Source organism: Vombatus ursinus, unplaced genomic scaffold (genome assembly GCF_900497805.2).
Source record: "Vombatus ursinus unplaced genomic scaffold, bare-nosed wombat genome assembly UNPS02014830.1, whole genome shotgun sequence".
Classification (NCBI taxonomy): domain Eukaryota; kingdom Metazoa; phylum Chordata; class Mammalia; order Diprotodontia; family Vombatidae; genus Vombatus; species Vombatus ursinus.
In genome coordinates, this window is record NW_020954608.1 from 37,540,527 (window position 1) to 37,553,430 (window position 12,904).

The 12,904-nt window shown below is 39.5% G+C and overlaps 1 protein-coding gene across 1 annotated transcript in view; it reads left to right on the top strand.

Annotated features, from left to right (window-relative positions):
- The window catches only part of PRKCQ (protein kinase C theta), a 189,767-nt gene that overhangs the window by 116,014 nt on the left and 60,849 nt on the right, over nt 1-12,904 (top strand). The window contains exons 12-13 of the mRNA XM_027838577.1: nt 9,887-9,978; nt 11,601-11,663. Coding sequence (XP_027694378.1) covers nt 9,887-9,978; nt 11,601-11,663 — 155 coding nt within the window. The remainder of the gene's footprint in view (nt 1-9,886; nt 9,979-11,600; nt 11,664-12,904) is intronic.

The following is a 12,904-nucleotide window of genomic DNA, read 5'->3' on the forward strand; positions in this document are numbered from 1 at the left end:
TCCTTTCCTCATTGTGCAAGTACAAATATATTTTTAAATCACTAATAAATACCCCTGAATTAGATATATAGATATATATATATATTCACACACATATATTTTACATATATGTGTATTTGGGAAGGGAGGGAATGAGAGAAAGCATGGTGTAGTTGATAGACAACTAGCCTTCAAGTCAAGAACACCTAGGTTTAAATTCAGCCTCTAATACATACTGGGTATGGGACCCTAAACAAGTCACTTAATTTCTTGGCGTCCCAGACTCCTAAAAGCTGTATGTGGTAGAGAAGGTACTATCCTGCATTGAAAAAAGGTAGTTCTTCACTGGGAGCTCCCTATAAAGGTGAAACCAAAGGCCCAGTCACATGCATAATATTTACCACATCTGTGATTTCATTTGTATAAGGAGTTCCCAGTGAGGAGCTTCTTTTACCAATGTTTTCTCTACCCATAGTCTTTGAGAGACAATTGGGACACTGAAAGATTGTAACTTGTCCAGGGTCACACACCCAGTATTGTTCAGAGGTCTTGTGTGAATGTGTGTGTGCGCGTGCGTGTGTGTGTGTGTGTGTAAGAGGCATCATGGCAAAATGTGGCTAAAGGCAACCTGCCTTAGAGTCAAGACAGAAGGCCTGGGTTCCAGTCCTACCTCTGATACCTACTGGTTATGTGATTCTGGGCATGTCACTTGGTTCCATTATATAATCTACAGAGAAGATGCTGATATGTGAAAATGATATGTGTGAAGGTATGCACACATATCATATTCACATTGTGAAAAACTGGGTCCTGATATATGTGAGCTTTAAATTACTTAACCTTTAACTGTCCCCAAGAAACTCTCTAAGACTCTTTGTTGTCATGTTATAGAGGAATTGCTAATCTTCATTACAAAAGGAGTTTCCATACCAGGAAATGTCTGGCCAAACATACATATATACATATTTTTGCTAAATTTAAACGTCCTTCACTCTACAACTCTCAAAGACTAAGATTTTCCACTTAGCAGTGAGTGAACTAAAGAGCCTGGAATAGCTGTCTAACCAAATATTGATTATTGCCTTCATCCTATGGAAGATATAAATTCAAAGCTATAAATTACTATGACTTTTCAATTTTTTAATAAGCTATAGTGCCCAGAATAGAATACCATGAGTATGTTTATAAAATTGGATGTTAATAAATACAGTTTATTAAATAGTATGTCAAAAGCTTTCTTGTTAGACAGAGGTACTTCAGCATTACTCAATCATTTGCTTCTTTCCAGAGGCCTTAATGTAATTGTGCTGTCAGATATAAGCTAAAAATGACCTTCCTTATAGAGTGGAAATTGGAACCTCAAACTGCACAAGACAGTTAGTGTTTTATTGTGTCATTAGCAGAGGCTGTGAATCATGGGCAGATATTCAGAAAATGTACTCTGATGACAGTGTACTTTATTAATTATAAGGCCTGATGGGAAAGCTTTCTGTAAAAGCCAATCTGTGATTTAATTGACACAGCACTAATGCCTCCAGGAACCCTAACCTCTACGCTGGCCTACGCTGCCGAAAACTGGGGTATAAGGGTAAAATTAAATCATGAAAACACAAAGGAAAAATATTCTGAGGAAGAGGAAAGAGGGCAATTGTCTAATGAGGCTAAGGAGCCTGTTCAGGGAACTTACCAACCAAGTCAAACTTTTAAAAGACACATATAATCTTCTCATAGGAAGAAGATTAAAGTGAACACGGAGGCATGCCTTGGTTCTATAAGAATATCATCCTGAGTGTCAATGCTTAGAATGAGCCAGAATGGCTAAAGGCAACAAAAAGGTTGTTTTCTTTTAGCAAGCATGGGGAGAGTAAGCATGGTAAAGTGGCTAGAGAGATGGATTTGGAGTCCAGAGAATAAATGGGACAGTGGACAAATAGATAGTATCAGAGGACAATAGAAGGCAAGGCTGCTCAATTTTTATTTTGCTTCTCTTTTCTCTACCAAGAAAAATAATCTTCGTGCTGGAAAAGACAGAACAAAAAATGGCTTAGAGAGAATTGATATCCAAGATAAAGAGGGAGAGTGGGAAAGAGTACCCATAGCTTCTCTTGATCAGTTGAAATCACCAGGTCAAGATGGACTGACTATATCTTAAGTAACTGAAAGAATGGATGGGTATGATGTCCGTGAGCTTTAAAAGATGCTGGTAAATGAAATAGGTATCACAGAGGGAGAGAAAATGAGGAGAATTCATCAACCAACTTAGTTTTTTTTTTTTTAAAGTAGAAGGTAGAAACAAGGCCTAATCTTACAATGTTTCAGAAATACTAAGAACAACAAAGAGGGACTTGGGGTTTTTGTTTCTGTTTTTGTAATTGATAGAGGCAGTGGGCCTAGAGAGCTAGCCTGGTTAGGAAGTTGGGGGACCAAGACATTAGTCTGATATATACATATTGGCTCTGTGACCCTAGACAAAGCCATTAACCTCCAGGGCTCTAAGCCAGTGGTGTCCAACTCAAATGAAAAACCCCATATTGGCTTCATTTTATTTTTATTTATTTCATTAAATATTTCTCAATTACATTTTAATCTGGTTCTGCCACACTGTAACAGGCAAGGGGTCTCAAGTTTATACTTCTGCTCTGGGCAACTCTTTAAGCTGGTCTGCCTTGGGAGAGGGCGTTTCCTCCCTGAGAGTTTGCTATCACAATGAAATCCTAGGTCCAATCCATTCCTATTTTTGCCTATATTGGGAAGAAGAATGTTGGACAATTATGAGGAATATCATCTCATAAAGCTGAGAGAAGAAGCGAAAGGTAAAGCCAGTTTACCTGTCCCACCAGAAGGCTTGGCAAGCGATATAACCAATCCAAAGAGCATTCAAGGATGAAAAATGGAAGGAGAACCACAAAAAGAAGAAAAATGGAAAAGATCTGCAAAAAACATTTTGACAGATTAGTTGTTTGTTTCTCTCCCTCCCCCCTTTCCATCAAGAATAGTGAACTAACCATCGCACTTAGACCCTAACATCATAATCCCTGAGATGCTGACAGAGGAAATAGAAGTGGTACTGGAGAGAACAATGGCAGAGAAAGCACCAGAATATAAAGAGGTAATCCATCCTGGAGGTGATACAATGATGAGACAATTAAGAGTCATATATAAGATATCTGAAAGAAGCATTCCAATGGTGTGAAAAAAATTCTCAGACCTTGCCAATACTCCCCAGCATAAAAAAGAACACCAATAACTGACCTGGGGCAGCTAGGTGGCGCAGTGGATAGAGCTCCGGCCTTGGAGTCAGGAGGACCTGAGTTCAAATCCGGCCTCAGGCACTTAACACTTGCTAGCTGTGTGACCTTGGGCAAGTCAATTAACCCCAACTGCCTCACCAAAAAAAAAAAAAAATGAAATAACCCTTCTCACTAACTCTCTGATAATAAATATTATGCAAAGCATGAAACAGGGAAAGAGATGCTCACCAAGAGTGTTTGCCCCTAGGATTAAGGAGATACAGCCCAGAGGCCAGGTCAAGGAGGTATTTCCTGGAGATCATGAGGGGAGTGCTCTAGATATTCCTGCTTGTAGATGACACTGTGTTAATTACATAAAATTCCAAGACACTGCAAAGTCTTCTAGAAGAGATCAGTAGTCAGTCAATAAAGTTTGTCCTGTTCACTCAGGAAAGACCCAAACATGAGAAGAAATTTCATTGCACAGATTTCAATACGTATCCAAATGGATACTTTATAGAACTTGTCCAACAGTATATGTGTGTGATTATGTATGTACACATATGTGTGCACGTGTGCATCCATATATACAAGTATGTATGCACATATACACACGTGTATATACATGTATGTAGATATACATATGCATATGTGTATGCATATCTGTGCATATATATAATATATACATGCATACACACTCATACACCCTATATATAGTCTCAGAAAGTTCATACGGACAATGGTCATATGGACCATAGGAAAGAAAGAGGAAGAAAAGGAAGAGGAAAACAAGCTGAATTGCTTTTAGGAAATTTCAAAGCACTTTTTATCTTTTATTAACTTCAAGCTCCCTATAACAGCCAAGGCCCATTTTTACAATACAAACATTTTATCAATGTCTCTGTATAACAGCCAGACAAGGAATACCACCTCCTTCCAATAACTAATGTTGATCACACAGAGGGCAATGGAAAGACAGATGTTTATGGTAAAGAGGCTGCAACGTCTAGCTAACAAGGCACCTCAAAAGGAGGACAGGAGTGAGAACATCATTGAGGAATTATATGACAGAAAGAGAACATGATGCATGACTCCAAGGAGGTAAATTTGAGTGAGTGGGAAGAAAAAGAGAAGTTAGGGAGGGAGGACTGGGGGTTAAAAAGAATGAGTTCTGTTTGAGGAAGGTTGATTTCAAGATAACTACAAGACAAATAGTTTGAAATGTCCAATAGGTAGTTTGTAGGTCTGTGGCTTGGGAAGGATTCAGGCTGAATATAGGATCTGAGAGTCATCATCATAGAGATGATAATTATACCCATGGGAGCTGATGAGTTCACCAAGAAATAGAGTATAGAGAAAGAGGAGAATGGAATCCAAGACTGAGCCATGTGCGAGAAGGGAATTTAGAAATCATCTAATTGACTTTACGTAGGACCTTCATAATAGCTAGCAATTACCTACCACTTTAAGCACTTTGCAAAGCCTCTTTCCACTAACCCACATTACTTCATGTGGCCTCCTGCAGTAGGCTGGGCCACTGTAATTGGCAAGGAGCCCACAGGAGTCCAAACTAGCCCCTGGCCTTAAGGCTCCTCAGTTTGATTTCTTTCCATCCCTCCATCAAAGATATGGGTCTGTGATATTTACCATTATTTTGGAAGTCTGTAACTAAAAGTTCCAAAAAGTTCATAAACCCCTCAAGACTTGACCCTACATGGGGCAGCTAGATGGTGTAATGGATAGAGCACTGGCCCTGGATTCAGGAAGACCCAAGTTCAAATCTGGCCTCAGACACTTGACACTTACTAGCTATGTGACCCTGGGCAAGTCACTTAACCCCATTGCCTCACCAACAAAAAAAAAAAAAAAAAAAAGCCTTTAAGACTTGATGCTACAGTTGTGGGCATCTGCCATCAGGTGCCTCAGTCTAACAGTCACAGTATCTATGACCTAGATCTAGAAGCAACTGAGAAGCCATCTAGTCCACCCTCTCATTTTACAGATGAAGAAATTAAGACCTGAAGGAATATGTAACAATCCCAAGCAACCAAGGTAGGATTTGAACCCAGATTCTCTGGGTTTAAAGTCAGTGCTCTTTCCCCTGTACCACAAAACTTCAAAATTCACACTTGTTTTTATTGTTTTTCTGAACACAAATTTAAATTAGTTATGACAAAGGATCATAATTCACCAGGCCTGGAGTGGCACTAGGAAAGCCTTGGCTGAAGAACAGGCTTAGTAAACAGTTATTTGAACACCCCACAAGTGAAAACCAGAACCAACCTTGGAGTATAATTGTCATGTCAAAACTTTCTCTGGACTTTGCTTTTCCTTCCCATTTTTTTTTTCAAGAAACCCTAGAATGCCTTGCTATTGGCCCAAACCAAAGCATTAGAGAGAAACAAACTACTCTCAAAAAATAATGACAGACAAATAAGTGATTTGGCTCATCATGAAGAACTTCTAGCTTAGTATGGGATGAGGACCAGATTGAGCTGTTTTGACAAATTTATTGTGTAGCCAAAGAAAAGCACCAGGAGTAGTAAACGTGACATCCAACATGCTGTACATCACCATTCTTTTTCTGTTAATACTTATTGTGACACATATTTAGTAAGTCTTATCACTCATTAAGCTTGGAGCCTATCTCAATTCCCAGATACATATCCTAAATTACATACGGCAAATAATGAGAAGTTGAACTGAGATACTTGGTTACTTAGCCAACATGTGTCTGTCCATCACACACACACACTTTCATAATCCTTTGATGATTTGTAAATTTTTAAATAGGACCTGTTCTAGAAATTCATTAAAACCTAGAAGCTGTTTCTTTGCACTTGCATAGAATTCTTCATCTAATGTTGTTTTTATTAGTGTCAGTGAAGAACGGAGAAGGACTTCAGGGGAGGGGGGAGAGGGAGCACATGATCCTATATTTTAAGTGTATTACCATTTGTTCTCTGGAGCCCTTAAAAGACATTCCACCTACTCTGTTTTATATAAAGGCTCTTGCTGTTTCGAACAAAGAGATAAGGTTAGAAGGTTTTCATATAATACTAATGAGAGTAAATGAAAGGTACAAAGGAAAGAATACTGATTCTGAAGTCAAAGTATCTGAGTTCAAACCCTGATTCTGATGTTTACTACTTGTATGACCTTGGGCAATCAATTTCACAACCCTGAGTGTCAGTTTCTTCTTCTATAAAATGAGGGGAGGAGGTGGTCTAGAAGAACTCTGAGGTTCCTTCCAGCCCTAAATCTAGAATGCTATGATCCATAAGAAGATGACAATTGGAGGAAGTGGGGCAATATTTAGCTTGGAGAAGGAAAGACTCACCATGATGAACATGGTAGCTATCTTCAAATATTTGGAGGGCTCTTACATGGAAGAGGGATTACACTTGTTCTTTTTACTCCAGTGGACAAAACTAGGAGGAAGGGTTAAATGCAAAGAGGAAAATTTATCTTGAAATTAAGGAAAACTTCTAACAATAGTGTTGTGCAAAGTGGAATGGGCTGCTGCAGGAGGTGGTAGATTTTCCTTCATTGGAAGTTTTCAAGAAGAAGCTAGTAATGGGTATACTTGTAAGGTTTGTTCTTTGGTGGCATGAGTTGGACTACTGAGGGCTTAAAATTTACGCTTGACAGTAAACAATAAACATTTATTAAGTGCCTACTATATGCCAGACACTGTGCTAAGTACTGTGGATATGAAATGAAGGAAAGACAATCCTTGCCCTCAAGGAGCTTACAGTCTAATGGGGGGAGACAATATGCAAACAAATATTTACAAAGCAAGCTATATACAGGATAAATAGGAAATGATTGAAAGAGGGAAGGCACTGGAATTGAGAGGGGCTGGAGGAGGTTTCCTGTTGAAGGTGGGATTTTAATTGGGACTTAAAGAAAGCCAGCAGGGAGGCTGGTAATTATTAGAGTGGAGTAGGGAGAGTGTTCCAGGCATGGGGTACAGTTGGGGGAGATGACCAGAGCAAAGAGTTGGGGTGTCACATTTGTGTAACAACCAGGAGGCCAATGTTACTGGATCAAAGAGTATGGGCCAGAGGGTAAGGTACAAGAAGACTGGAAAGGTAGGAAGGATCAGTACCAAGCAGAGCATTTTGTAGATGGTCCTGGAGGCAACAGGAAGCCACTGGAGTTTATTGAGTAAGGGGGTGATGTGATCAGATCTGTACTTTAGGAAAATCACTTTAGTGGCTAAATAGAGGATGGACTGGAGTGATTGATGAGAAACTTGAGACAGGCAGACCCACCATCAAGCTATTGCAGTAGTCTAGGTGCAAGGTGATGAAGAAGATGATTATCTCTAGAGTGGTGGCAGTGCCAGAGGAGAAGAGGGGGCATATTCCAGAGATGTTGCAAAGGTGAAATCAACAGGCCTTGGCAACAGATGGGTTTGTGGGAGTGAGAGATAGTGAGGAATCCAGGAATCCTGGGTTTTAACCTTGAGAACTGGGAGGATGGTGTTACCCTCTAGAGTAATAGGCAAGTGGTTGGGGGCAGAGTTTAGGAGTAAAAGGCAGTAAGTTTTGTTTTGGGCATAATCGAGTTTAAGATGTCTACTGGACATCTGGTCCAGTATATAGATATATGAAAAGCAGTTGGAGATGTAAGATTGAAGGTCAGCAGAGAGATTGGGGCAGGATAGGAAGATTTGAAAATCATCAGCATGGAGATGGTAATTAAATCCATGGGATGCTGATGAAATCACCAAGTAGTATAGAGGGAAAAGAGAAGAGGGCCCAAGACAGAAGTCTAAGGGATACCCTCAATTAAAGGGCCTGATCTGGTGGCCAATCCAGCAAAGGAGACAGAGAAGGAGTAGACAGATAGAGAGGAAGAGAACCAGGAGAGAGTGATGTCCCAAAAACCTAGAGAGAAGAGAGTCTCAGGAAGAAGAAAGTGATCAACAATATCAAAAGCTGCAGAGAGGCCAAGCAGAATGAAGATTGAGAAAAGGACATTGGATTTGGCAACCAAGAGATCATTTATAACTTTGGACTGAGCAATTTTGGTGAAATGATCAGGTCAGAATCAGAAAAGACTTGCTAATGAGTAGTGCTGTCCAAAGTGGAATGGGCTACTTCAGGAGACAGTGGATTCCCCTCCATTGGAAGTCTTCAGGAAGAAACTAGAGATGAGTATATTTATGGGGTATGTTCTTTGGGGGCATGCGTCGGCCACGGAGGAACCTTCACACTCCCAAATTCTGTGATGCTGTAAGTTTTCCTTGGTCTGTTTCTCTATTTATAAAATGGGGAGGAAGATAGCAGGAAGACAGGGTAGGTATAGTGCTGGCCTCCAACTTACCCTCTTGGAGCTTTAAAATACTCAGGCTTTTGTTTTTTTCAAAATAATCTATGGAAATGTCTTTGTCACAACTTCAAAACACACACTGTCTCATCATCCCCACCCATATACACAATCCTTACTCACACACACCACCCACTTAAACTTCTCAACACACACACACACACACACACACACACACCCCAAGCCTACATTCACTACCCCTACTTACTGTCCCTATCACATACACACATACCCTCCACCCCACTGATCCCTGACTGCATGCTTCATAAGGCTGAATGACTACTTGTCAGAGAAGTTGCAAATAGGATTTTGTTGAGTTGAGTATGAGTTGGAGGAGATAGCCTCCAGAATTCCTTCCAATTCTAGGATTCTGATATTCTGAAGTTAAGATAATCTACAAGATTCCTTCCATCTCTGCTATATTAGATCAACACTTCTTAAATTGTGGGTTGCAACCCCATATGGGGTCACAAAAAATTTGCAACAGTAGAAAGTTTCTGAAAGTGCAACGACCAAAAATTAATTAAAAATCAAATGCATAGCGAATCTGAGGTGTTTTCGGCAGTGCTTACCCACGTTGCATCAGGCAACTTCACTGTAGCCCTGGTTCTGAACACTTTGCACTGTGCATGCCCTCAGGCCACGCAACAACAAGGAATGCTGACAAAATGTGACAGGGGTTGGGAGGGGGAAAAGTTTAAGAAGCCCTGTTCTAGATTACTGTATGTTCATACTACCTGTTTATACTATAGTTATATAAAATGATTAAGTTCTTTGAGGGATGGCACTGCATCCTTTTCAATAACTTATTAATTTACACAGGCTAGGTACTCAGTAAATATGAAGAATGAATGAAAGCCTTACTCTCATTGTCAGGAGTCCCTCAGGCTTCAAAAGGTTCTTCTCACTGGGTCACATACTGTCAATTAGTCATCACCAATTAATTAACCCTTATCATGTGCTCAGGATTTGTCTGCCCTTTGTATAAATTCAATTAGATCTACACTCTTGCCCGTATCCCAGCTTTCTGCTTTTTCCACCCAGTCCAAACCAAAGGGTTTCCCAGTGGGACGCACATTAGCAAGAGAAGTGAAAAAATAACCCTCTAGCTCTAACTGCCACCCTTCTGATTTACTGAAATGCTACAGAACACTTAGGTGGGATTAGTAGAGCCATTGGGTACTAGCCCAATGCATGGTTTATTTACATTTGTCTCTTCATAAAGGTCTTCAACATTTTCCCCTCCTTTAAAGATATTTAAGTAATTTTAAAAGAAATTCTTAAATTTTCTTGTATTATTTTGGGAAGAAAAAAGTCACAGTTGTTTTCTTTTCCTTTAGGAAAACCTCTTTTTTGTTATGGAATATCTCAATGGAGGAGACCTGATGTACCATATCCAAAACTGCCACAAGTTTGATCTTTGTAGGGCCACGTAAGTGCCTTCTTGGAATTTTCCTCATTGCCATGGTTGCTAAATGTGTGTTAAGTGAACAGAGAGCAGAGAGCACCCATTCAACCCAAGCATAATGGATAAAAAACTGTCCTCAGTCAGGAAAACCTTATCCTGCCTGGATACCTTTGGTCCAGTCACTTTCTTAGTGGCACAGGCAACTCTCTAAGACTATAATAATTGTATAATAATTCTTTATTTGCATTGGTAAAGTGAACTTTTGTCACTGGGAGTTCCCTATACAAATACAATCCCAGGTCTGGTCCAAAATCCATCTCTCTTAACTTCATCTCCAACAACGTGCTGCACACCTCCAACTGGATTTTCCATGGTCATCATAAACTCAACATGTCCAAAACCAGAACTCATTATCTTCACTCCCTGCATCTGCCTTTCCTCCAAATCCTCCAAGTGACCTCAGACACTTGTAGCTGTGTGACCCTGGGCAAGTCACTTAACCCTATTTGCCTCAGTTTCTTCATCTGTAAAATGAGCTGGAGAATGAAATGGTAAACCACTCCAGTATCTTTGCCAAGAAAACTCTAAATGGGGTCACAAAGAGTCAGACACAACTGAAAAATGACTCAAGTCAACAACAACAAAATATTTGAGGGCAATACCATCTTCCTAGTTATTATTTCCCCAGTCGCCATAACCCAATTCCAAGACAAAGTTCCACCTCAGAGAATGTGTCTAATCGGAAAACACTATGCTGCGTCTAGACATTCCCTGACCTTGTTGTTGTTCAGTCATTTTTTTCAGTCAAATCTGACTCTTCATGACCCCATTTGGGGTTTTCCTGGCAAAGATAGTGGAGTGGTTTACCATTTCCTTCTCCAGATCATTTTACAAATGAGGAAACGAAGGCAAACAGTGTTAAGTGACTTGCCCAGGGTCACACAGCTAGTAAGTATCTGAGGCCAGATTAGAACTCAAGAAGATGAGTCTTCCTAACTCTAGGCCCGGCACTCTATCTGCTGCCCCACCTTAGCTGCCCTTTCACTGATCTACTGGCCTAGTTATAGTGTGAGAAAAGGAAACAAAGTTATTCTGTCAAGTCATTCTAACTCCCAATGATCACTGCTTCCCTTTTCTAAATGCTTACAAGCCATATCTTTAAAAGACATTCTTAAATTTTGCCAGGTGACAAAGTCAAACACATCAGAGTATAATTTGCACATTTCACCCTCTTTACTTTTTTGAAAATCAGAACATCTGCCTGATACCAGTCCTGTAGCATCTTTTCCTATCTTCCACAATCCTGCAAAGATTATTGTTGGTGGCTCAGAGCCACATCTGATACTTTTTAATACTCTGAAAATGTAGTTTAAATTTAACCAAGCCTAGTAACTTGAACTTCTTAATGACAGTTGTGTATCTGAGTGCTTCAAAGAAGTGTTTAAAATATTAAAGATAATACTTTATATATTTGTAATCATAAGTGGTCATATCTAAAATCTAATTGAATTTTTATAGTTTTATTAAAACCACAAAAGGAAAAAAATATGTGTCCTTTGGTTCCAAAGTAGCCTGGAAGAGCATTAAATGCTCTTAATGCTTAAAATGCATCAGTGACGATTCCTGGTTCTCAATCCTTGTCCCAGGTTTTATGCTGCTGAAATCGTCCTTGGACTACAGTTCCTTCATTCCAAAGGTATCATCTACAGGTATGTTCTGTTCCTTGAAAATGAGTAAGTTTTTTATTCTGCTTAATCCATCAGAGTTGTACTGACCCAACTGGCTGACTATCTGTATTTGAAAGGAGGCAGCATGCATTCATAGTTGGATATTCTGTACCTGTGTCTTATACATATACATCAGTACGTTAAAGATCTAGGATTTTGTCAGTCTGGGAGTTCCTCCATCTTATAGTCTTAGCCTAAAAGTTAGAGAGGTTGAGTGTCTTGGTCAATGATGACATAACGAAGCAGTATCTGAACCTAGTCTTTCTTGATTTCAAATTTATCACTCTATCCACGGGGCCACCCTGCTCCTCTTTTAAGTTTCTATGTGGAAAAAATGGTACTGTATTTCTGCCTTTTTCATCATTTACCTCTCTTCTTACCCCTTTCTTTTTTACCCTTCTCTCACCTTGGTGCTGGCTGCTTCTTGTCATCTATTTATAATTGAGATAATTTTACTATTTTCAAATTCCATTCTTGCTTTTTTGCATGCAAATCTATAAGGGGTCAAATTTTATAAAGGTGGAGGAAGGAGGTAGAAGGGGAAATGTCCTAGAAGAGGCAGACAGGATTGTATTAAAGCAAAGTACAATGATTGCTATTGCCAATGATGATTTCTAAATCATCAATGAGGCAGCTAGGTGATACAGTAGATAGAGTGCCAGATCTGGAGCCAGGAAGACTCATCTTCCTAAGCTCAAATGTGACCTCAGACACTTCCTAGCTGTGTGACCCCAGGCAAGTTATTTAACCCTGTTTGCCTCAGTTTCCTCATCTGTAAAATGAGCTGGAGAAGGAAATAGCAAACCACTCCAGGATCTTTGCCAAGAAAACCCCAAATAGGGTCACAAAAAGTCAGACACAACTGAGAAATGACTCAAGTCAACAACAACAAAAAAGTTTTTATGTTCACCATGTAAAGAAATGCTATACTCTACACTTTAGATAAGTCTGCCAAGAACAATTTTATTAAATTTGAGGAAGCATTTCTGCTGAGAGAGAAACAGGACCAAAGACAGATAGAATCTCCCCCATGACTCTGAAAATCTCTAACACAAGCCATTTCACAGTTACAGATATGTCATTCCCAAACAATAAATGAAACTCCACAAAGAGATAAAACATAGTCGCAGCACTCCAAGTAAAGTTCAATTAACAGGTTACATCATAAAAAAAAATTCAATTTAAAAACTTAAAAAAAATTTCACTTTTTACTACAGCCTTAG